This window comes from Anomaloglossus baeobatrachus, chromosome 12, assembly GCF_048569485.1.
Source record: "Anomaloglossus baeobatrachus isolate aAnoBae1 chromosome 12, aAnoBae1.hap1, whole genome shotgun sequence".
NCBI lineage: Eukaryota > Metazoa > Chordata > Amphibia > Anura > Aromobatidae > Anomaloglossus > Anomaloglossus baeobatrachus.
Window position 1 is genome coordinate 12,362,785 of NC_134364.1, and position 21,884 is coordinate 12,384,668.

The window sequence follows — 21,884 nt, forward strand, 5'->3', positions numbered from 1 at the left end:
TTGAAGCAGTCGTCTTGTGAATATCCCGACTTCCAGCAGGAAGGAAACCCACGAATGTGAAACCAGACCCCATTGTAATTAAGGTAATGACCCTGATTAGCGGCAGCTGCTGTCGGCGGCCCTCGGTGACATCTGATTTAGCGGCGCTCCATGCTCGGCCTCCATTGGAAATCCATGTGAAGGGGCGAGGATCATGTATCTTCTGCGCTTAGACACATTTCAATTTGGTCTTTCCTTTTTTCAAGCTTCATATGAAAGCCGGGATTTAGCCGCCTGTTCTCGGAGAATGCTTCCTTAGACTTTTTAATCATCTTAAGAGCTGAGCGCTTACATGATACAAACATTTAGTGTTCACTGGAGCTTTACTTCTAATTAATTCCCCCTCCGCTGACGGCTCCATGCAACCTATACAGAATAAGGATGTGATAACAGCCCCCTCCCCCAGTCTGCAGCTGACCCCCTCCATCCTCAGCACCAGGTAGGGGGGGGAGGAGGCTGTGACATCACTTCCACTGGGTCTGGCATATATAGAGTAGACTGCTGCAGTGCTCAGTATCTGGAGAAAGCCAGGCAGGCAGGTAGCACTAATCCCATTAATCCCATACTTGCGGCCCCTAATCTGCAGCCTCCTCTCATTGTGGCAGCTGCTTCCATTCTGCTATTTATCCATCTCATTTCTCTCCAGGACCAGGACTGTGAAACAAAAGGATATAACCGCCATCGTCACCCCTGACTGCGGCCAGCCCTCCCCCCGCACAATGCTGTGTATTGGGGTGTTATCTGTAGCCCTGTGTGCAGTGCAAGGTAAGAGGGGCAATAGGGGGGGGGGGGTCTGCTGCCGTGCCTGTCCTTCCAGCACCAAGGACAGCAGCACCCTGGAAGCAGTGCAGGGTCAGCACCAAGGACAGCACCCTGGAAGCAGTGCAGGGTCAGCACCAAGGACAGCACCCTAGAAGCAGTGTAGCATCAGCACCAAGGACAGCACCCTAGAAGCAGTGCAGGGTCAGAACCCTAGAAGCAATGCAGGGTCAGCACCAAGGACAGCACCCTAGAAGCAGTGTAGCATCAGCACCAAGGACAGCACCCTACAAGCAGTGCAGGGACAGAACCCTAGAAGCAATGCAGGGTCAGCACCAAGGACAGCACCCTAGAAACAGTGCAGGGTCAGCACCAAGGACAGCACCCTAGAAACAGTGCAGGGTCAGCACCAAGGACAGCACCCTAGAAACAGTGCAGGGTCAGCACCAAGGACAGCACCCTAGAAATAGTGCAGCGTCAGTACCAAGGACAGCACCCTAGAAGCAATGCAGGGTCAGCACCAAGGACAGCAGCACCCTAGAAGCAGTGCAGGGTCAGCACCAAGGACAGCAGCACCCTAGAAGCAGTGCAGGGTCAGCACCAAGGACAGCAGCACCCTAGAAGCAGTGCAGGGTCAGCACCAAGGAGAATGGGTTCAGTATCAAGGACATGGGGTCTATGGGGTGAGATCGGATCAGAACCAATGACAGTGGGATCAGTATCAAGAGAATGGGGTCTATGGGGTGATCAGTATCAAGAGAATGGGGTCTATGGGGTGAGATCGGACCAGCACCAAGCACAGCGTCTATTCAGCAGGTGCAGGTCTCTAAGGAAGGGAAGACTCAGGACTAAGAGGAGGTAGGTTTCAGATAAGACAGCAGTGTATAGAAGGGTCTCCACCACAGCTATGGCGATCGCCCCCCACCGCTGCACATGTGAGTGAGATTCCGGATCAGGGACAGGAGAAGTTTACAGACCTCCTTGACATGACCCGGTGCAGACGCTGATTAGTGGGATTAGGCTGGGGCTGTTTGGCTCCAAAGATTCCCCAACTCTTCGATTCCCAACTGGACTATAAAGCAAGGTCATTGCAGCCTCCGCGGCCTCGCTGCTTCTCCTCCGCCTCGGTTTTATCAGCCTTCTCTCCACCTTTCATATCATTTCCTTGTATTGGGACCTGCAGCTTTGTGCATCCCTGTGTATTACATGTTATATGATGGCTTCCCCGGACTGTGGCTTCTGATACAATCCATATATATCTGTAATGTCGGTCTTCAGTGCACGCGGTTACATTTCCCTGTGGTTAGGGACCAGTGCTTGTGTTCTCAGAGGACGATGCATTTTCCTTCTTCTTCTAGGAGACCTGCCGGCTGCAGTTATACCTCCGAAAGATTAGGGCACCAATGGGTGCTGGGGGCAGTCAGGCTTTTTTCGGTAATTGGCGAGAGCAATGAACAAAATGTCAGCCCCTATTGTGGAAAGGTCTCCTCTCCGTGCAGATCACTCCGACTGTGTAGCTGTGGTCTACTACCTGGATTTGGCCCCATATGTGCCATGTTTTCTATCCCCTGCAGATGCTATGGGGCCCATGTCTCAGACTCATCCTGCTTTTATCCCCCCAAAAAGAAATGGGGGTGAAATGTGTTCTATAACTAAGAGGAGTATAAGGACTGGGTAAAGTTTGGGGGTGCTCTAGTTATTTGCTATGGAGCCAGCCCCCTTGTACATTTCGGCTTATTTCTCAGGGTTATGGTTTATTGTTCTCTTTTGCAGTATTCTCCTTTCCTGCCTCCGCCCGAGACTCTGCAGATGATACTAAGGTAAGGAGATCGCTCCGGCCATGGATCACAGTGGGGGGAGGGGAGCACGATTTCCTATAATGTAAGGTCACAGGAGATATAATATATCCGCATCCTGCAGCTCATAATGGCCCCGTAGTCTTATGATAGGGGGGAGGGAGACGAGACTGAAGGAGAAACCTCTGCTCATATCGGCCCCTCATTATCCGACAAAGAACCAGGAGCTCCGTCATTTCTCTCATTGATACAGATGGAAATGGTTTGAGAGGTTTTTTGTTTTAAGAAACTTGCATTTTATTTGTTTTTCTTGCCACAAAACAAATCTTAAAAACCAAAGAATAGTTGAAGTTTTGTAAATAATTCTAGTATTTCCTCTCCATTGCCATAATCTGCTTGCTGTCAGTGACTGAGAACATTACTATAGTGACAGGTAGAAAGACTGCACTAACCGAATACTTCTCCCGGGGAGAGATTGTTACCCGAACTATCCTGAGCAGAGACAAGTGAGAGCCTTCAGCTGATGTAGGAGGATAAATCTATTCACTGACAGCAAGCAAAAAGCTCCAATATGTTTCCAGACTGTAGGTGATATTAATTCAGTCTGTCATCTAGTTCAACAATCTAACATTCAGGACCCCCACAGCGAGATCACCCGCGTCCGAATGATCTCTACACACTTGTGTCCATTGTATTCGCAGCCCTATTGACATCACGACAGACGGACGCTCTGATAGCAGAATGGCCAAAAGTGGAGAGATTGAATCCTAAAGTTTGCTACTTCAGGATTCTTAGTTCTTTTATTTGGCCGTTTCTATAGTTACTGAGATACAATTAGAAACATTCCATAAAAATTGAGACCCTGCAGAGAGGGAAGGAGGATGGGGGTCTGGCAGTCCCCAACCCGTGGGTTTATTATGTTGCGGCACAGATGCAGCACTTCAGGGGGTGGGGAAAGGATGAGGCATATGACGCTGGGGGCAAATTGGTGAGGGGCCTTGCAGAATGGGGACACCCAGTGGCTTTTTTGGATGCAGGATACTCACCCAGAGGAGGAACATTATATCCAACATTATCATTGATGTACAAGGTGTGGGATAGAGGGAAGCAGTTGCTGGGAATATCAGGAATGACTGAGTACTGGCCCTTATGGCATAATCGTGGACTGGCGGAGCTGCAGAGACTCCCGGGTTGGAGAATGTGGGTGAGCAGGGGGGTGCATCAGGTGTCTCAGATTCTTCAGAATAATATACTTAAAAGATTTGACCAGCTTCAAGCTGAGTTTGGGATACCGCACAGTTCCTTTTACCAATACCTGCAGCTCCGTCATGCCTATGAGACACAGACACGTCGTATGGACATTAGGATAGAGCGGAATCACACTCTTACTGAATTGTTGACATCTGATCGCTCCTATGGTATTATTTCTAGGTTGTATACAGTGATGTTATCTAGACACCTCGACAAATTCCCTTTGCAGGCTAGAGAGAAGTGGGAGAGGGACCTAGGCCCTATGACAGAGGAACAGTGGGGTGAGGTCCTGTCTCAGACTCCAAGCCTTGCTGTATCTGAAAGCCAACGACTGTCACAGCTATTCCTGTTACATAGAGTATATAGGACACCTAGTCTATTGCATAAGATGGGAGTTAGGATGGATGATCTGTGTCCTAGGTGCGGGCAGGAGGGTGCGAATCTGATGCATATGATGTGGTCCTGTGGGAACATTGAAGATTACTGGAGGGCAGTACTAGATTTGGTTAGACAAGTTTTCAATATCCGTCTACAGCCAAGACCTATTATATGTATCCTGGGTCTACTGGAGGGGGGGGTGGACTTGAGTTCGCCGGTAATGGTCGGTATTACACGTCTCTTGTACCAGGCTAGGAAACTGTTGGCCTACCACTGGTTGGACCCAGCGCCTCCGGTCATCGGGGATTTTAGGGAAAGAGTAAACGCTATACTTCGACTGGAGAGAGGAGTATACCTTAAAAGAAATGCATTGAAAAAGTTCTATAAGATCTGGGGGGCATGGTTGGATACCCCAGGCCTTCCCTCCTCGGCGTTACTGCAGGACAGTGCGAGCGACCAGGTCCTTCTCCTTCTGACCGGTTAACAAATTTCCTCAAATAGGGTGATATGCGTACTGCTGGAAGGTGTGTGCATGTATATGTGTGTGCATGTATATGTGTGTGCATGTATATGTGTGTGCGTGCGTGCGTGTATGTATATGTGTATATATATATATAATGTCATAATGATGCTGGGTAAGCTATACTATGGAGAATATATTGGGAAATAATATGCACTTTGAGACCCATATTGAAATGAGACGTGGACTGCGGGTGCATTGTTTATTATGTTATTTGTGTGGTTTTTCTTATTGACTAAAGGTTTTTTCCCTTTCTGTGATATTTCTATGGAGGGAATTATTTTATGTGTTGTATAATTTTGATGTTAAATAAAAATGAACCTGATTTAAAAAAGAAACATTCCATAAATTGTTACATATTATTGACAAATCCATGAAGTTCCTGTGCAGACTGAATATTCCCAGCGCTGCCCCGGATTCTCCAGACTTCTGCCCCTCGCCCGGCGGCCGGAGATCGGCTTCTGGGCAGATCCGGACTGCAGACCCGATCTGGTCTCATCAGAGCGCGGAGATATCACTCTGTGGTTTGGGACATCTGGAGGAATGATTGGAGAAAACAAGGTGAACGCTCCCAGGAGTCCGGTGTCTACAGCACGAAAGTCTCCTGACACCACTGATGTGGGGGCTTGTCATCCATGGAGGGGGTCATTCACAATGTGTGGGGGCTTCTCATCCATGGAGGGGGTCATTCACAATGTGTGGGGGCTTCTCATCCATGGAGAGGGTCATTCACAACGTGTGGGGGCTTCTCATCCATGGAGGGGGTCATTCACAACGTGTGGGGGCTTCTCATCCATGGAGGGGGTCATTCACAACGTGTGGGGGCTTCTCACCCATGGAAGGGGTCATTCACAATGTGTGGGGGCTTTTCACCCATGAAGGGGGTCATTCACAATGTGTGGGGGCTTTTCATCCATGGAGGGGGTCATTCACAATGTGTGGGGGCTTCTCATCCATGGAGGGGGTCATTCACAATGTGTGGGGGCTTCTCATCCATGGAGGGGGTCATTCACAATGTGTGGGGGCTTCTCATCCATGGAGGGGGTCATTCACAATGTGTGGGGGCTTCTTATCCATGGAGGGGGGTCACTCACAATGTGTGGGGGCTTGTCATTCACAATATGTGGGGGCTTGTCATCCATGGAAGGGGTCATTCATAATGTGTGGGGGCTTCTCATCCATGGAGGGGGTCACTCAATATGTAAGGGCTTGTCATTCACAATATGTGGGGGCTTGTCATCCATGGAGGGGCTCAATGTGCGGGGGCTTCTCATCCATGGAGGGGGTCATTCACAATGTGTGGGGCTTCTCATCCATGGAGAGGGTCATTCACAACGTGTGGGGGCTTCTCACCCATGGAAGGGGTCATTCACAACGTGTGGGGGCTTTTCATCCATGGAGGGGGTCATTCACAACGTGTGGGGGCTTCTCATCCATGGAGGGGGTCATTCACAACGTGTGGGGGCTTCTTACCCATGGAAGGGGTCATTCACAATGTGTGGGGGTTTTTCATCCATGGAGGGGGTCATTCACAATGTGTGGGGGCTTTTCATCCATGGAGGGGGTCATTCACAATGTGTGGGGGCTTGTCATCCATGGAAGGGGTCATTCACAATGTGTGGAGGCTTCTCATCCATGGAGGGGGTCACTCAATATGTGGGGGCTTGTCATTCACAATATATGTGGGGGCTTGTCATCCATGGAAGGGGTCATTCATAATGTGTGGGGGCTTCTCATCCATAGAGGGGGTCACTCACAATATGTAAGGGCTTGTCATTCACAATATGTGGGGGCTTGTCATCCATGGAGGGGCTCAATGTGCGGGGGCTTCTCATCCATGGAGGGGGTCATTCGCAATGTGTGGGGGCTTCTCATCCATGGAAGGGGTCATTCACAATTTGTGGGGGCTTCTCATCCATGGAAGGGGTCATTCACAATGTGTGGGGGCTTCTCATCCATGGAAGGGGTCACTCACAACGTGTGGGGACTTCTCATCCATGAAAGGGGTCCCTCACAATGTGTGGGGGGCTTTCATCCATGGAGGAGCTCACTCCCAAGATCACATCCATGAATATAGAACTGGATCTAAATTTTCTTCAAGAACAACTTCTCCCATCATCTAGTACAATTTGGGGATGATGCTTTTTGCAATATGTTGAAACCGGGTCACCTAGTTCTGATGAGAGAAGATCGGGTCTGCAGTCCGGATCTGCCCAGGAGCCGATATCCAGCCGCTCGGGGAAGGGCAGACGTCCGGAAAATCCGGGGCAGCGCTGGGAATATTCAATCTGTACAGAAACTTGATGGATTTGTGAATAAGACGGTAACCATAGAAATGTCAAACTAAAAGAGCAAAAATCACTGAAGAAGCAAAATGTCAAAAAAGCAAAACTTGTGTCAGTCTTAAGACATTTGGTCACAGCTGTAAGTGACTGTGTTCGGAGGCGTCTGCAGCCGCGGCTCCTGCGCTCTGTGGTGCGATGGCCTAGATTGCTGTGGATGATGTATAGAACAGTGCGATCTCATTGTATGGGATGAGCTCATACTGCTCTGTACAATGTGAGGCCGTGGCATCGAGCCGTGTCATGTCCCACAGATCATAGATGTAATATAATGGCGGGGACACATGTCCTCTGGTCATATCTCTGGGGTAGATATTACTGCGATGGGGCAGGGATATTACTGCGATGGGGGCAGGGAGGTCACTGCAATGAGGCAGGGAGGTCACTGTGATGGGGGCAGGGAGGTCACTGCGATGAGGCAGAGAGGTCACTGTGATGGGGACAGGGAGGTCACTGTGATGGGGACAGGGAGGTCACTGTGATGGGGACAGGGAGGTCACTGTGATGGGGACAGGGAGGTCACTTTGTTGGGGACAGGGAGGTCACTGTGATGGGGACAGGGAGGTCACTGTGATGGGGACAGGGAGGTTACTTTGTTGGGGACAGGGAGGTCACTTTGTTGGGGACAGGGAGGTCACTTTGTTGGGGACAGGGAGGTCACTGTGTTGGGGGCAGGTTCTGGACCAGTCCGTTAATAAATGGCTGAGATTAGCCGCTGACTCCACTGGGGGCTGCAGCTCGGATCTTTTGTGCCTCGGCCCCAGGTTTAGCTCCTGGCTAATCATGTAACTGGCAGGATTAGTCTCCGGAGAGCAGATCCTCCCCGCACATAGCACATCCGCACATGGCGCATGTCACCAGAGCGGGGCAGATTGTGTGTGCACCACGGTGTATTGTGATATCTGGGAGAGGACACTGAACTGCCCCTGACCCTCCAATGTGCGTCTGGTGTAAGAGGGGCATCCGGGGGGGGGGGGGGGGCAGTAATTATAGGGGGGCAGGGATGGGAGGAGCACTCGGCCTTTTCTAACAATGCAAGAAAGTTGGGGGCCCTTTTAGAGATTGTGGTCCACAAGCTTCAAGCTCCCAGTCCTGGAGATGCGATTACCACAGTATGGTGCACTCATCCCATTGCAAAGCACAATAATCCCCCCCGCCCGCCCTGAAATGACTGATAACAGAAAGCAATAGACTATTTTGTATATTGGGGACAATAATAATTCAGGACCATTGGGACTAACTTGGCCAGCAGTGCTGGGGAGCAGACAGCTTCAGCTTGTTTGAAAAACTGAGGACAGAAAGACATTTGGCAACAAACCTAATCTCTTGGCAGAAAAGAATCTGCTCCCCAATATCATCAGGTCTTAGTCAAATCCAGTGCAGCTTCAGAGCTGAAATCTGTCTGCAGAGCTCTTAGGTTACTGGCCTGCATTGTGGCTCGGTTCCTATTTGGGAATAACTACCTGCCTCGGGCATTACAGGAGCCCCACGGGGGGCAGTGTGGCCCCAGCTTACTGACTGTTTCCTATAATAAGACTTACAGACATGTTGCTGATCTCATCTGTCGGCTCCATTAAAGATTTTTATTTTCTTGCCGCTCAGCGTGAGACATTTTTGCATCTTGCGATGTTTCCCTCTAAATCATTCATTGACGGCTCGGATTAATTATTCACCGACTCTATTCTTAGCGAAGGATTCACATCAGTGATTAAGGAACAGTAAAGCAGGAGGCTGCGGTGAGGGGTCGATCCTGGAGAACTACAAGTGACAGCACATCATGGCTGTGACCCCTCCTGCTGGACCGGCCCCGCACCTGCTCCCCTCGTAGATAAGGAACAGTAAAGCAGGAGGCTGCGGTGAGGGGTAGATCCTGGAGAACTACAAGTGACAGCACATTATGGCTGTGACCCCTCCTGCTGGACCGGCCCCGCACCTGCTCCCCTCGTAGATAAGGAACAGTAAAGCAGGAGGCTGCGGTGAGGGGTAGATCCTGGAGAACTACAAGTGACAGCACATCATGGCTGTGACCCCTCCTGCTGGACCGGCCCCGCACCTGCTCCCCTCGTAGATAATGAACAGTAAAGCAGGAGGCTGCGGTGAGGGGTAGATCCTGGAGAACTACAAGTGTCAGCACATCATGGCTGTGACCCCTCCTGCTGGACCGGCCCCGCACCTGCTCCCCTCGTAGATAATGAACAGTAAAGCAGGAGGCTGCGGTGAGGGGTAGATCCTGGAGAACTACAAGTGTCAGCACATCATGGCTGTGACCCCTCCTGCTGGACCGGCCCCGCACCTGCTCCCCTCGTAGATAAGGAACGATGGAGAACCAGAGAGAAGAAACTTCTGCCTCTTTTCAATTCTTCACTTTCTAGATCTTTGTTCTGTAAAGTATCTATGATGTGAGAATTACTGTATAACTCTCAGGATGCAGGGATTGCTGCGGCTCATGTGTACAGGACTGTAAACTGGATACATTGTAACAAACCCTCAGCTGTTTATTTCCCTCATCCTTTTTACCTACTTCCAGGTTCTGAAATGCATTGTGGAAGTGATTTCTGACACTTTGTCCAAGCCCAACCCTGTTCCCACCAGCGAGGACTGCCTGGAGACCCTCCGAGGGGGTGAGTTTAAATAGGAAGTCCTTTATAATAAAAATAAGGCCCCATCAGTGGAGAATCCCTCTAACATGAACGCATGGATGGGGCTATGAAGCATGGTTGGGATGGATTTTTGTTACAGACTTTATAGTTTTTATTTGCTTCTCGGCTGATTTATCGCCAAACACTAAACTAAAGTTGATGGTGCAGGAAATAAATAGATACAACCTACCCTGCTAGACACCAGGCCGGGCTCGCTGGATCCTCGGGGGTCAGAGACTTAGTGCAGATCTCCTCACACCCTGACCAGCACTTCTGTGCTGATAGCGGCTACTACTGGAGGGTCACGTGACCAGATCAGCCTCCTCCAATAGTAGAACAGCTGTCCTGTGTGAGGTTTTTTACCATTGGAGGAGGCTGATTGGCAGGTTAGGTCACATGACCCCCCACAAGGAGTCACTGGTAAATTAAAGGGTAACTTTTTTTTAATGGGGCCGAATTGATTTTATGAACTAGACTCGGCCTTGTATTTTGGCCCAATAAAAAAAATCACATCTTCATGTTCTGCAGAAGGGAGGCAGCAACTAGAATGGGGTTTAATAAAAGATGCTAATTGGGGTGCATTGTGGGTGTGGCCAGTCCTAATTGGGGTGCATCCTGGAATCAATATATACAAAGTAAGATGGGAAGGGACACAATGTATAGGACCCCCCTGGGACATTCAGATTCTGCAGGACTGAGGCAGTGATAAGAAATTGAAGATTATTCAGATGCTAATTATCGGGTTCAGTGCATCCTGGGTGTGGCCAGTGCTAATTGGGGTACACCCTGGGATCAGTATATACAAAGTAAGATATGAAATCGAAGATTATTCAGATGCTAATTATCGGGTTCAGTGCATCCTGGGTGTGGCCAGTGCACGGCCCCGCCTCCTTCATGGGCGACTGACAGCGTGGTGTGCAGAGAAAGCTCAGGAAAGCCTGTGCTGTCAATCATCAGTGAGGGAGGCGGGGCCGTGCACTGGCCACACCCATGCACTGACCCCAATAATCAGCATCTGAGTAATCTTTGATTTCTTATCACTGCCTCTGTCCTGCAGAATCTGATGGCCCCAGGGGGTCCTATACATTGTGCCCCTTCCCATATTTGTATATATTGATCCCATGTACCCCCGTCCCACGCCGGATATTCTGCTCATGGACAGTTCTCGCAGAGGTAAAGTGTCTTACCGCCTCCGGATCCTCAGTGGTCACGTGTGGATTTTTTTTCCTAGATGAAAGGATCATTTCCATCCTGCGCCACCAGAATCTACTCAAGGAGCTGCAGGAACTCGCAGCCCAAGGTAAGGAGACTCCGAGGCTGTATCTCACAACCATCACTCCTGGAGAGCTCTGCTTGCTGTCAGTAATGGAGAATATTTCTGCGATCAATTGTACGAGGTGGGTGGGGGGGGGTCTAGATCTGCAGATGTATGGACCACGCGCATTATCAATAATGGTCACTTTTATAGACAGCCAGCGAGAAATTATAACTCAATTAATTTCCTGATAAATATTTCTGTGGATATTGGTCAGGAAAGGCTGTGACGGGCAGACGTGTGCGCAGCGCAGCGCGGCGCAGGCAGATATTGAATGGGACCTTTTACAGCTTCTGTATTCTCGGGGTCCGCGCTGCGCCAGGTTCTGCACTCGTGATATAAATCCCAGCGGTAACAAACACGAGGGCGACTGCCATAGAGACAAAGGCGCTAATAATAGGAGCATCACCTGCGGGGAGCAGGAAAATCTGCGTCACCTCCAACCACAGCTGTAACTAGACCCCGAGGAATACAACTCTCATCATCCCCTACACAGAGCCGTATAGCAGGAGTGATCTCTGCATCTGTGATCAGACAGGAGACCACACACCGTATACACAGCACCAGCCCCTCCTCTAGTAGTGCTGACAACCTGCCTGTATACGTGTGTGAGGTGTAAGCCCCGCCCCATGGTGATGACATCACTGATATGACGTAATCAGACATAAGGCTCCGCCCCCTGGTAATGACATCTGATATATTGACATGTGATCAGACGTGAGGCCACACGCCTTAGATTCATCCCCACCCCCTGGTAATGACATCACTGATATAATGACGTAATCAGACATAAGGTCCCGCCCCCTGGTAATGACATCACTCATATTGACGTGATCAGACATGAGGCCACACCCCTTATATTCAGCCCTGCCCCCTGGTAATGACATCACTGATATAGTAACATGGGAGACATGAGGCCACACCCCTTAGATCCAGCCCCGCCCCCTGGTAATGACATCACTAATATAGTGACATGTGATCAGACATGAGGCCACACCCCTTAAACAAAGCACCAGCTACTAATCTATTACTGCTGACAACCTGCCCGTATACATGAGGTGTAAGCCCCACCCCATGGTGATGACATCACTGATATGACGTAATCAAACATGAGGCCACACCCCTTATATCCAGCCCCACCCCCTAGTAATGACATCAGATATATTGACATGATCAGACATGAGGCCACACCCCTTAAACAGTACCAGCTCCTCCTCTATTACTGCTGACAACCTGCCTGTATACATGTTAGAGGTTGTCAGCCCCGCCCCATCGCTGACCAGGCATGATTGCACTCGCTTTTCCAAGGCCTCACCAGCTGCAGTGTTTCCTGACATTGTAGTCAGGGCTGGGGGTGACTGTACCCCATTCTGTACAGTGTTGGGTTTTATATCACCACACTTCCCCTCCTTAGGAGCGATGGAGAGACTGAGGAAGCAGAAGAAGAATGGCGGGTTCAGGGAGGAGCTATCCGGCATCCTTGAGAAGCAGAGTGATGAGCCTCTCCCGTCCGGTGAGTGTCGCGGTGACTCAGACCTCCCCCGTCACAACCTTGAGGTTCCCCAAAGACCGGAATTCACGGCTTATGTGATATGGCCCCACTGAGGCCACGAAAATTAGAGGATTAGAGGAGCTACTGACATTGTGCCCTAATACATTCACATTATACTCCCAGCCATCAGCAATGCAGCCAGCACACGGCAGGTGAAGGGCGGGGGAGGGGTGATATACAGGGGTCTCTATAGCCATCACACGGCAGGTGTAGTGCGGGGGAGGGGCCGCTATACAGAGGCCTCTATAGCCATCACACGGCAGGTGTAGTGCGGGGGAGGGGCGACATACAGAGGCCTCTATAGCCATCACACGGCAGGTGTAGGGCGGGGGAGGGGCCGATATACAGAGGCCTCTATAGCCATCACACGGCAGGTGTAGTGCGGGGGAGGGGCCGATATACAGAGGTCTCTATAGCCAGCACACGGCAGGTGAAGGGCGGGGGAGGGGTGATATACAGGGGTCTCTATAGCCATCACACGGCAGGTGTAGTGCAGGGGAGGGGCCGATATACAGAGGCCTCTATAGCCATCACACGGCAGGTGTAGTGCGGGGGAGGGGCCGATATACAGAGGCCTCTATAGCCATCACACGGCAGGTGTAGGGCGGGGGAGGGGCCGATATACAGGGGTCTCTATAGCCATCACACGGCAGGTGTAGGGCGGGGGAGGGGCCGATATACAGAGGCCTCTATAGCCATAACACGGCAGGTGTAGTGCGGGGGAGGGGCGATATACAGAGGTCTCTATAGCCATCACACGGCAGGTGTAGTGCGGGGTAGGGGCCGCTACACAGAAGTCTCTATAGCCATCACACGGCAGGTGTAGTGCGGGGGAGGGGCCGCTACACCGAAGTCTCTATAGCCATCACACGGCAGGTGTAGGGCGGGGGAGGGGCCGATATACAGAAGTCTCTATAGCCATCACACGGCAGGTGTAGTGCGGGGGAGGGGCCGCTACACAGAAGTCTCTATAGCCATCACACGGCAGGTGTAGTGCGGGGGAGGGGCGATATACAGAGGTCTCTATAGCCATGACACGGCAGGTGTAGGGCGGGGGAAGGGACCATATACACAGGCCTCTATAGCCAGCACACGGCAGGTGTAGTGCGGGGGAGGGGCGATATACAGAGGCCTCTATAGCCATAACACGGCAGGTGTAGTGCGGGGGAGGGGCGATATACAGAGGTCTCTATAGCCATCACACGGCAGGTGTAGTGCGGGGGAGGGGCCGCTATACAGAGGCCTCTATAGCCATCACACGGCAGGTGTAGTGCGGGGGAGGGGCCGATATACAGAGACCTCTATAGCCAGCACACGGCAGGTGTAAGGCGGGGGAGGGGCGATATACAGAGGTCTCTATAGCCAGCACACGGCAGGTGTAGTGCGGTGCGGGGGAGGGGCGATATACAGAGACCTCTATAGCCAGCACACGGCAGGTGTAGGGCGGGGGAGGGGCCGCTACACAGAAGTCTCTATAGCCAGCACACGGCAGGTGTAGTGCGGGGGAGGGGCGATATACAGAGGCCTCTATAGCCAGCACACGGCAGGTGTAGGGCGGGGGAGGGGCGATATACAGAGGCCTCTATAGCCAGCACACGACAGGTGTAGTGCGGGGGAGGGGCCGATATACAGAGGTCTCTATAGCCAGCACACGACAGGTGTAGTGCGGGGGAGGGGCCGATATACAGAGGCCTCTATAGCCAGCACACGGCAGGTGTAGAGCGGGGGAGGGGCCGATATACAGAGGCCTCTATAGCCAGCACACGGCAGGGGAAGGGTGGGGGAGGGGCCGATATACAGGGGTCTCTATAGCCATCACACGGCAGGTGTAGTGCGGGGGAGGGGCCGATATACAGGAGTCTCTATAGCCATCACACGGCAGGTGTAGGGCGGGGGAGGGGCCAATATACAGGGGTCTCTATAGCCAGTACATGGCAGGTGTAGGGCGGGGGAGGGGCGATATACAGGAGTCTCTATAGCCAGCACACGGCTGGTGTAGTGCGGGGGAGGGGCCACTATACAGAGGTCTCTATAGCCAGCACACGGCAGGTGTAGTGCGGGGGAGGGGCCGATATACAGGGGTCTCTATAGCCAGCACACGGCAGGTGTAGGGCGGGGGAGGGGCCAATATACAGAGGCCTCTATAGCCAGCACACGGCAGGTGTAGTGCGGGGGAGGGTCCGATATACAGAGGTCTCTATAGCCATCACACAGCAGGTGTAGTGCGGGGGAGGGGCCGATATACAGAGGTCTCTATAGCCATCACACGGCAGGTGTAGTGCGGGGGAGGGGCCGATATACAGAGGTCTCTATAGCCATCACACGGCAGGTGTAGTGCGGGGGAGGGGCCGATATACAGAGGCCTCTATAGCCATCACACGGCAGGTGTAGTGCGGGGGAGGGGCCGATATACAGAGGCCTCTATAGCCATCACACGGCAGGTGTAGTGCGGGGGAGGGGCCGATATACAGAGGCCTCTATAGCCATCACACGGCAGGTGTAGTGCGGGGGAGGGGCGATATACAGAGGTCTCTATAGCAATCACACGGCAGGTGTAGGGCGGGGGAGGGGCCGATATACAGAGGCCTCTATAGCCATCACACGGCAGGTGTAGGGAGGGGGAGGGGCCGATATACAGAGGCCTCTATAGCCATCACACGGCAGGTGTAGTGCGGGGGAGGGGCCGATATACAGAGGTCTCTATAGCCATCACATGGCAGGTGTAGTGCGGGGGAGGGGCCGCTATACAGAGGCCTCTATAGCCAGCACACGGCAGGTGTAGGTCGGGGGAGGGGCGATATACAGAGGCCTCTATAGCCAGCACACGGCAGGTGTAGGGCGGGGGAGGGGCCGATATACAGAGGCCTCTATAGCCATCACACGGCAGGTGTAGTGCGGGGGAGGGGCCGATATACAGAGGTCTCTATAGCCATCACACGGCAGGTGTAGTGCGGGGGAGGGGCCGATATACAGGGGTCTCTATAGCCAGTACATGGCAGGTGTAGGGCGGGGGAGGGGCCAATATACAGAGGCCTCTATAGCCAGTACACGGCAGGTGTAGGGAGGGGCGATATACAGGTCTCTATAGCAATCACACGGCAGGTGTAGTGCGGGGGAGGGGCTGATATACAGGGGTCTCTATAGCCAGTACATGGCAGGTGTAGGGCGGGGGAGGGGCCAATATACAGAGGCCTCTATAGCCAGTACACGGCAGGTGTAGGGCGGTGGAGGGGCCGATATACAGAGGTCTCTATAGCCATCACACGGCAGGTGTAGTGCGGGGGAGAGGCGATATACAGGTCTCTATAGCCATCACACGGCAGGTGTAGGTCGGGGGAGGGACCTGGAGTACAAATATTCCCAGCATTCAGCCTGTGGATAAGTAATTTATGAGTTAAATAATACAATCGGTTCAAAATACGTTTTTCTCCTCCATTCACAACCAAAGCCAAATGTCCGTCTACTGGTATCATACTGGGAGCACAAATGACCATGACAGCCCCCTATAAGAGGTCTGACACGTGCAGAGATTAATGCACTCTATTCCCATGGACAAAAGGCGAAATTCTGAAAAATAGGCTTTGGATTGTGAAGTGAGAAGAAGAAAAAACAAACCGTAGCCAGAAAAAGACAATAATGAATCCGAGCTCTTCAAGGAATTTTCATTACTGTGTAACATACCTTAAAAAGGAATTATTCACCCCCCAAAAAAATAAAATCTAAAATGCAGTTGTCTTTATTCATTGCATCATTTTGTTTTAACCTCCTCTGTAATGATGAAGTAAAATCCCAAGTTCCTGCTTTTCCAGAAAACGCTCCAGTAAGAGATGAAGAGAAGAAACAATCCGAGGAAGAAGAGCGCAAAAGAAGCTCAGAGCCTCCGGAGGAAGACGACAGCGCTGAGGAGCTGGAGAGCAACGAGATCAGCAAGAGGGAGGACACCTCCGAGGACGAGGAGATCGACAACCGCATCACTGACGAGATCAACGAGATGGAGCCCCCCAAAGACAACCGAGAGGACGCCGGCGAGGGGCGCACGTCTGACGAGAAGGAGACCGTGACCAAGAAGGATCACGAGGAGGAGGAGGAGGAGAAGGAAGATCCCCACAACGATGCAGATAATGAGGAGGACGACACCCAGCGGGAGGACAGTGAGTACAGACGGGACCCTCGTCATCCTCTACTCATTGTGTAATGGACCTGTAATAAGGGGCCAGACAGAGGGACGCTGCATCCTCTGCGGATTGTAAGATGCCATTCTAATGCTTCATCCAATCAATTACCGTATTTTTCGCTTTATAAGATGCTCCGTATTATAAGACGCACCCCCAAATTTGGTGAAGGAATAGAGAATTTTTTTTAATAAATGGGGTCCGTCTTATAATGCCAGTGTCCGTCTAACAAATCATATAGAGTATATGTCCCTCATAGCCCCCCATCCTAATATTAGCCTGCTTAATCTGGATATGGCCACCTTATATTGAATATAACCCCCTTGTGCTGGCACACATCCCCCAGTGATGCAACATGTCCCCTGTGGCTGGCACACACTGGCCCCCTGTGGCTGGCACACACTGGCCCCCTGTGGCTGGCACACACTGGCCCCCTGTGGCTGGCACACACTGGCCCCCTGTGGCTGGCACACACTGGCCCCCTGTGGCTGGCACACACGGCTCCCTGTGTTAGATATCGCCCCCATGCTGATGCTTTTAGTAAAATAAACTCTTTCCTTACCTTCTCCAGCACTGTGCTCCCTCGTGTCCCCCTCCTTGGGGTTGAGCTCCGGCCTCCTGCCTGCATTTCTTGATTCACGGTCCCGGTCATGTGATCGGCACAGCAGAGTGAAATCTCTGCGTGCATAATCACAGCAGCAGGAGGGAGACCGGGGAGACACGCTGGAGGGGGTAAGTAAAGAGTTTTTTATTTTACGATGGGCAGCAGCATGGGGGCCATAGCTAACACAGGGGGGGCATGTGCGATCAAAGGGAAACACAGGCAGATATAATATGGGCCGCTCCCCCAGCCCATCGACGCAGTGCGGTTTCAGCACCACAGTGATTGACAGCGGCTGTGCATATTATTTGAGCGGGAGCAGGAGATTAAAGGCTCCCTCCCGCAGCTGCACCAGCCTCCCGAGAACTGCTCCAGAGCAGCCCCCACCTCCCCTGGACCCTGCAGTATATAATCCGTATATTTGGTTTATAAGACGCACCCCCTACTTTCCCCCAAATTTGGGGGAACAAAAGTGCGTCTTATAAAGCGAAAAATACGGTAGTCTATAAAAAAAACCTGCAGGCAAAAAAGTATATCGCAATACGCCCAATTCTCTCCAGTTCTCCACGCATATAGGCCCGAGTCACGGACCATTTAGTAGAATCCTTGCGTTTTCTTCTTCCGCTTCTGATTGATAAATTGGGGCGTCTTTATATGTTTTTGCAGTTTAGATCTTGAGACAATTTGTCTTTGAGAAATTTTGAAGGCTTTTGTGCATTTTATACCTGGGGTTTCCCGTTAATTTTGCAGTATTTTTACGCAGTGCCCTACTGGAGGCCAAAATGAGTCTTCACCTGTAGAGAGAGGGAAGAAGAAAAGACTCCTGGAATATGATTGTGCTGAAATGTGTCAAAAAAGTCACAAATCCATCATCTGAAAACCTCAGGATAATAAAAACTGCAGCCACATTCATAAAGAACCAAATAAAAAAAAAAAAGATTGAAAAGAACAAGATCACATTAAAGTCAGAATTCTTAATCTTAAACATCTCGGTTTTGATTTTCTTGCAGAAAATTCACAGCATTTTACGGTGACTTTGTGCATGAAATTTTACAAAATCTCAAAAAAAAACTGCGCAACATAAATTGCACCAACCCCCGCAGCGCTTCTCAGATTGCAATGCAACCACTGATCAGGATGTATTTGTAGGAGATTATTCACACTCACTACGTGCACAACATCAGAAACCGGACGGCTCCAAAAATAGTCTCCAGAAAGCAGGTTCTGGACACATCCTAACCCATTAGACATGAAGCCGCGCGGAGATTCAGGGCTATTCCAGGGTTTATACTCCAGAGATTTGCACTTTTCTTGTTACAGACTCCATGAAGATTCCTGAAGACTCCAAATCTGAATCTGACGCCAGCAAGGAACCCATACAGGACGCAGAAACGACAGACTGCGCGGAGGAGAACCCCCGGGGCGACGACGACACCTCATCCAAAGAGCTAGAAGACTCTAAACGATGGAATAAGATGGACGAGCTTGCCAAGGAGCTACGCGCTAAGAAGTGTGCCGCCAGACGAAGCGAGGAGGACCCCGACATGTCCATGAAGATTCCACCCAAAAAGTCCAAAAGTGAACCCAGCAGCCAGGCGGCTGAGGACCAAACACAATGGCAGCCATCTCGGGAGGACAGCGCCGAAACAGAGGCGCCAATGCTAAAGAGGGCAGAGGAAGAAGGCAGCGCCAACAGGAAGACTGAGGTTAGTACTGGCGGGAGACCCATGCTGCTTAATGATGTCACACAATCAGTAGTGACATCACGGATGCCGCCATGTAGGATTGAGTGCGTGCACATCCTAACAGGTCTTCTCTTTTTTTCCCTTTCACAGGAACAAGAACTGGAGAGTTTGGCCGCAATTGAGGCAGAACTGGAAAATGTTGCCCACAAGCTGCATGATCTGAGGAGGGGATGAACACTAAAAAGCAAAAAGAAGAAAAAAAAAATTACAAAAAAAAGTTGCAAAAAATTAAAAATTTTGCCATTGCACCTTCTATGTTTTCCGGATTAACCCCATGACTGCTGGAAACAACTCATGGCATCTCCTGCGGCAGCCATGGGGTTAAACATTCTGTAGTGCTATCACTGTCCCGTAGTAAAGCTGGTACGGCTGCCACAAGATCATTGTTTTTTTTGGAGGGGCAAGAAGCGCGCTCACCAGCTCCACGGCGGCGGGTGTGTGCGTGCGAGGCTGCGGTGTCTGTTCTCATCCTGCGGTATTTCCAATGTTCTCAGCTCTTTACTGTCACCTCTCACTTTTTGTTAGATGAACATATTGCAATAACTTGTTACTTTTTGATTACAATCTGGGAGCGGAGATTTGTCCTATACAAAAAAAATAGGAAAAAAAATATCTTACAGGGAAATAAAATGTTGGATTTTTCCTTTATGTCTTCATTTCTTTATTTAGAGGATAGAATCTGACCAAATCTATATGATGTACATGACAAGATAATCTCAACACTGCAGTCACCACTAGGGGGAGCTCCCTGTATACAGAGATACATGATAAGATCCTGTCTGCAGCCACCACTAGGAGGAGGTACCTGTATACAGAGATACATGATAAGATCCTGTCTGCAGCCACCACTAGGGGGAGCTCCCTGTATACAGAGATACATGATAAGATCCTGTCTGCAGCCACCACTCGGGGGAGCTCCCTGTATACAGAGATACATGATAAGATCCTGTCTGCAGCCACCAGTAGGGGGAGCTCCCTGTATACAGAGATACATGATAAGATCCTGTCTGCAGCCACCACTAGGGGGAGCTCCCTGTATACAGAGATACATGATAAGATCCTGTCTGCAGCCACCACTAGGGGGAGCTCCCTGTATACAGAGATACATGATAAGATCCTGTCTGCAGCCACCACTAGAGGGAGCTCCCTGTATACAGAGATACATGATAAGACCCTGTCTGCAGCCACCACTAGGGGGAGCTCCCTGTATACAGACATACATGATAAGATCCTGTCTGCAGCCACCACTAGGGGGAGCTCCCTGTATACAGAGATACATGATAAGATCCTGTCTGCAGCCACCACTAAGGGGAGCTCCCTGTATACAGAGATACATGATAAGATCCTGTCTGCAGCCACCACTAGGGGGAGCTCCCTGTATAGAGATACTGTTATACACATTAGTATTCCAACACAGGTAACTAAACGCAGCTGCACCTGTACCCTACTGGTTCCTGTACAGACTAGTATCCTTAGCTGCACAGCCCCATATGACTCCTGCACATGCTGGAAGTCTTTTTTATTTAGATAAAGAAGGGAATTTTGTTTACTTACCGTAAATTCCTTTTCTTCTAGCTCTAATTGGGAGACCCAGACAATTGGGTGTATAGGCTATGCCTCCGGAGGCCGCACAAAGTATTACACTAAAAGTGTAAAGCCCCTCCCCTTCTGCCTATACACCCCCCGTGCTCCCACGGGCTCCTCCGTTTTGGTGCAAAAGCAAGAAGGAGGAAAAAAAAAAAATTATAAACTGGTTTAAAGTAAATTCAATCCGAAGGAATATCGGAGAACTGAAACCATTTAACATGAACAACATGTGTACACAAAAAAACAGGGGCGGGTGCTGGGTCTCCCAATTGGAGCTAGAAGAAAAGGAATTTACGGTAAGTAAACAAAATTCCCTTCTTCTTTGTCGCTCCATTGGGAGACCCAGACAATTGGGACGTCCAAAAGCAGTCCCTGGGTGGGTAAAATAATACCTCGTAATAGAGCCGTAAAACGGCCCCTTCCTACAGGTGGGCAACCGCCGCCTGAAGGCCTCGTCTGCCTATGCTGGCATCCGCCGAAGCATAGGTATGCACCTGATAGTGTTTCGTGAAAGTGTGCAGGCTCGACCAGGTAGCCGCCTGACACACCTGCTGAGCCGTAGCCTGGTGCCTCAAAGCCCAGGACGCACCCACGGCTCTGGTAGAATGGGCCTTCAGCCCTGAGGGAACCGGAAGCCCAGCAGAACGGTAAGCTTCGAGAATTGGTTCCTTGATCCACCGAGCCAGGCTTGATTTGGAAGCCTGTGACCCTTTACGCTGGCCAGCGACAAGGACAAAGAGTGCATCCGAGCGGCGCAGGGGCGCCGTACGAGAAATGTAGAGTCTGAGTGCTCTCACCAGATCTAACAAGTGCAAATCCTTTTCACATTGGTGAACTGGATGAGGACAAAAAGAGGGTAAGGAGATACCCTGATTGAGATGAAAGGGGGATACCACCTTAGGGAGAAATTCCGGAACCGGACGCAGAACCACCTTGTCCTGGTGAAACACCAGGAAAGGAGCTTTGTATGACAGCGCTGCTAGCTCAGACACTCTCCGAAGTGAAGTGACTGCTACTAGGAAAACCACTTTCTGCGAAAGGCGTGAGAGAGAAATATCCCTCATAGGCTCGAATGGTGGTTTCTGAAGAACCATCAGCACCCTGTTTAGATCCCAGGGTTCCAACGGCCGCTTGTAAGGAGGAACGATGTGACAAACCCCCTGCAGGAACGTGCGTACCTGTGGAAGT

At 50.9% G+C, this 21,884-nt stretch overlaps 1 protein-coding gene across 3 annotated transcripts; it reads left to right on the top strand.

The window, feature by feature from the left end:
• The first annotated feature begins 499 nt into the window (after positions 1-499).
• CHGA (chromogranin A) lies at positions 500-19,757 on the top strand. 3 transcript variants are annotated; one of them, XM_075331264.1, is made up of 9 exons: positions 501-578; positions 686-804; positions 2,572-2,618; positions 9,613-9,706; positions 10,956-11,024; positions 12,454-12,552; positions 16,401-16,742; positions 18,685-19,070; positions 19,200-19,757. In XM_075331264.1, exons 2-9 carry the CDS (start codon positions 759-761, stop codon positions 19,281-19,283), a joined length of 1,167 nt encoding a protein of 388 aa, XP_075187379.1. In that variant the 5' UTR covers positions 501-578; positions 686-758; the 3' UTR covers positions 19,284-19,757. The 3 variants fall into 3 exon arrangements, with proteins under 3 accessions (XP_075187381.1, XP_075187379.1, XP_075187380.1); XM_075331265.1 differs by having other exon boundaries at positions 509-574; XM_075331266.1 differs by lacking the exon at positions 12,454-12,552 and having other exon boundaries at positions 500-578.
• Positions 19,758-21,884: the final 2,127 nt, after the last annotated feature.

What these genes read in the sequence shown, in the direction of transcription:
- CHGA (XM_075331264.1), top strand. Translation starts at nt 759, where the DNA reads ATGCTGTGTATTGGGGTGTTATCTGTAGCCCTGTGTGCAGTGCAAG. An exon ending in CCTGGAGACCCTCCGAGGGG is followed by an intron (nt 9,707 to 10,955) that starts GTGAGTTTAAAT and finishes TTTTTTTCCTAG; the next exon opens with ATGAAAGGATCATTTCCATC. An exon ending in TGATGAGCCTCTCCCGTCCG is followed by an intron (nt 12,553 to 16,400) that starts GTGAGTGTCGCG and finishes CTGCTTTTCCAG; the next exon opens with AAAACGCTCCAGTAAGAGAT.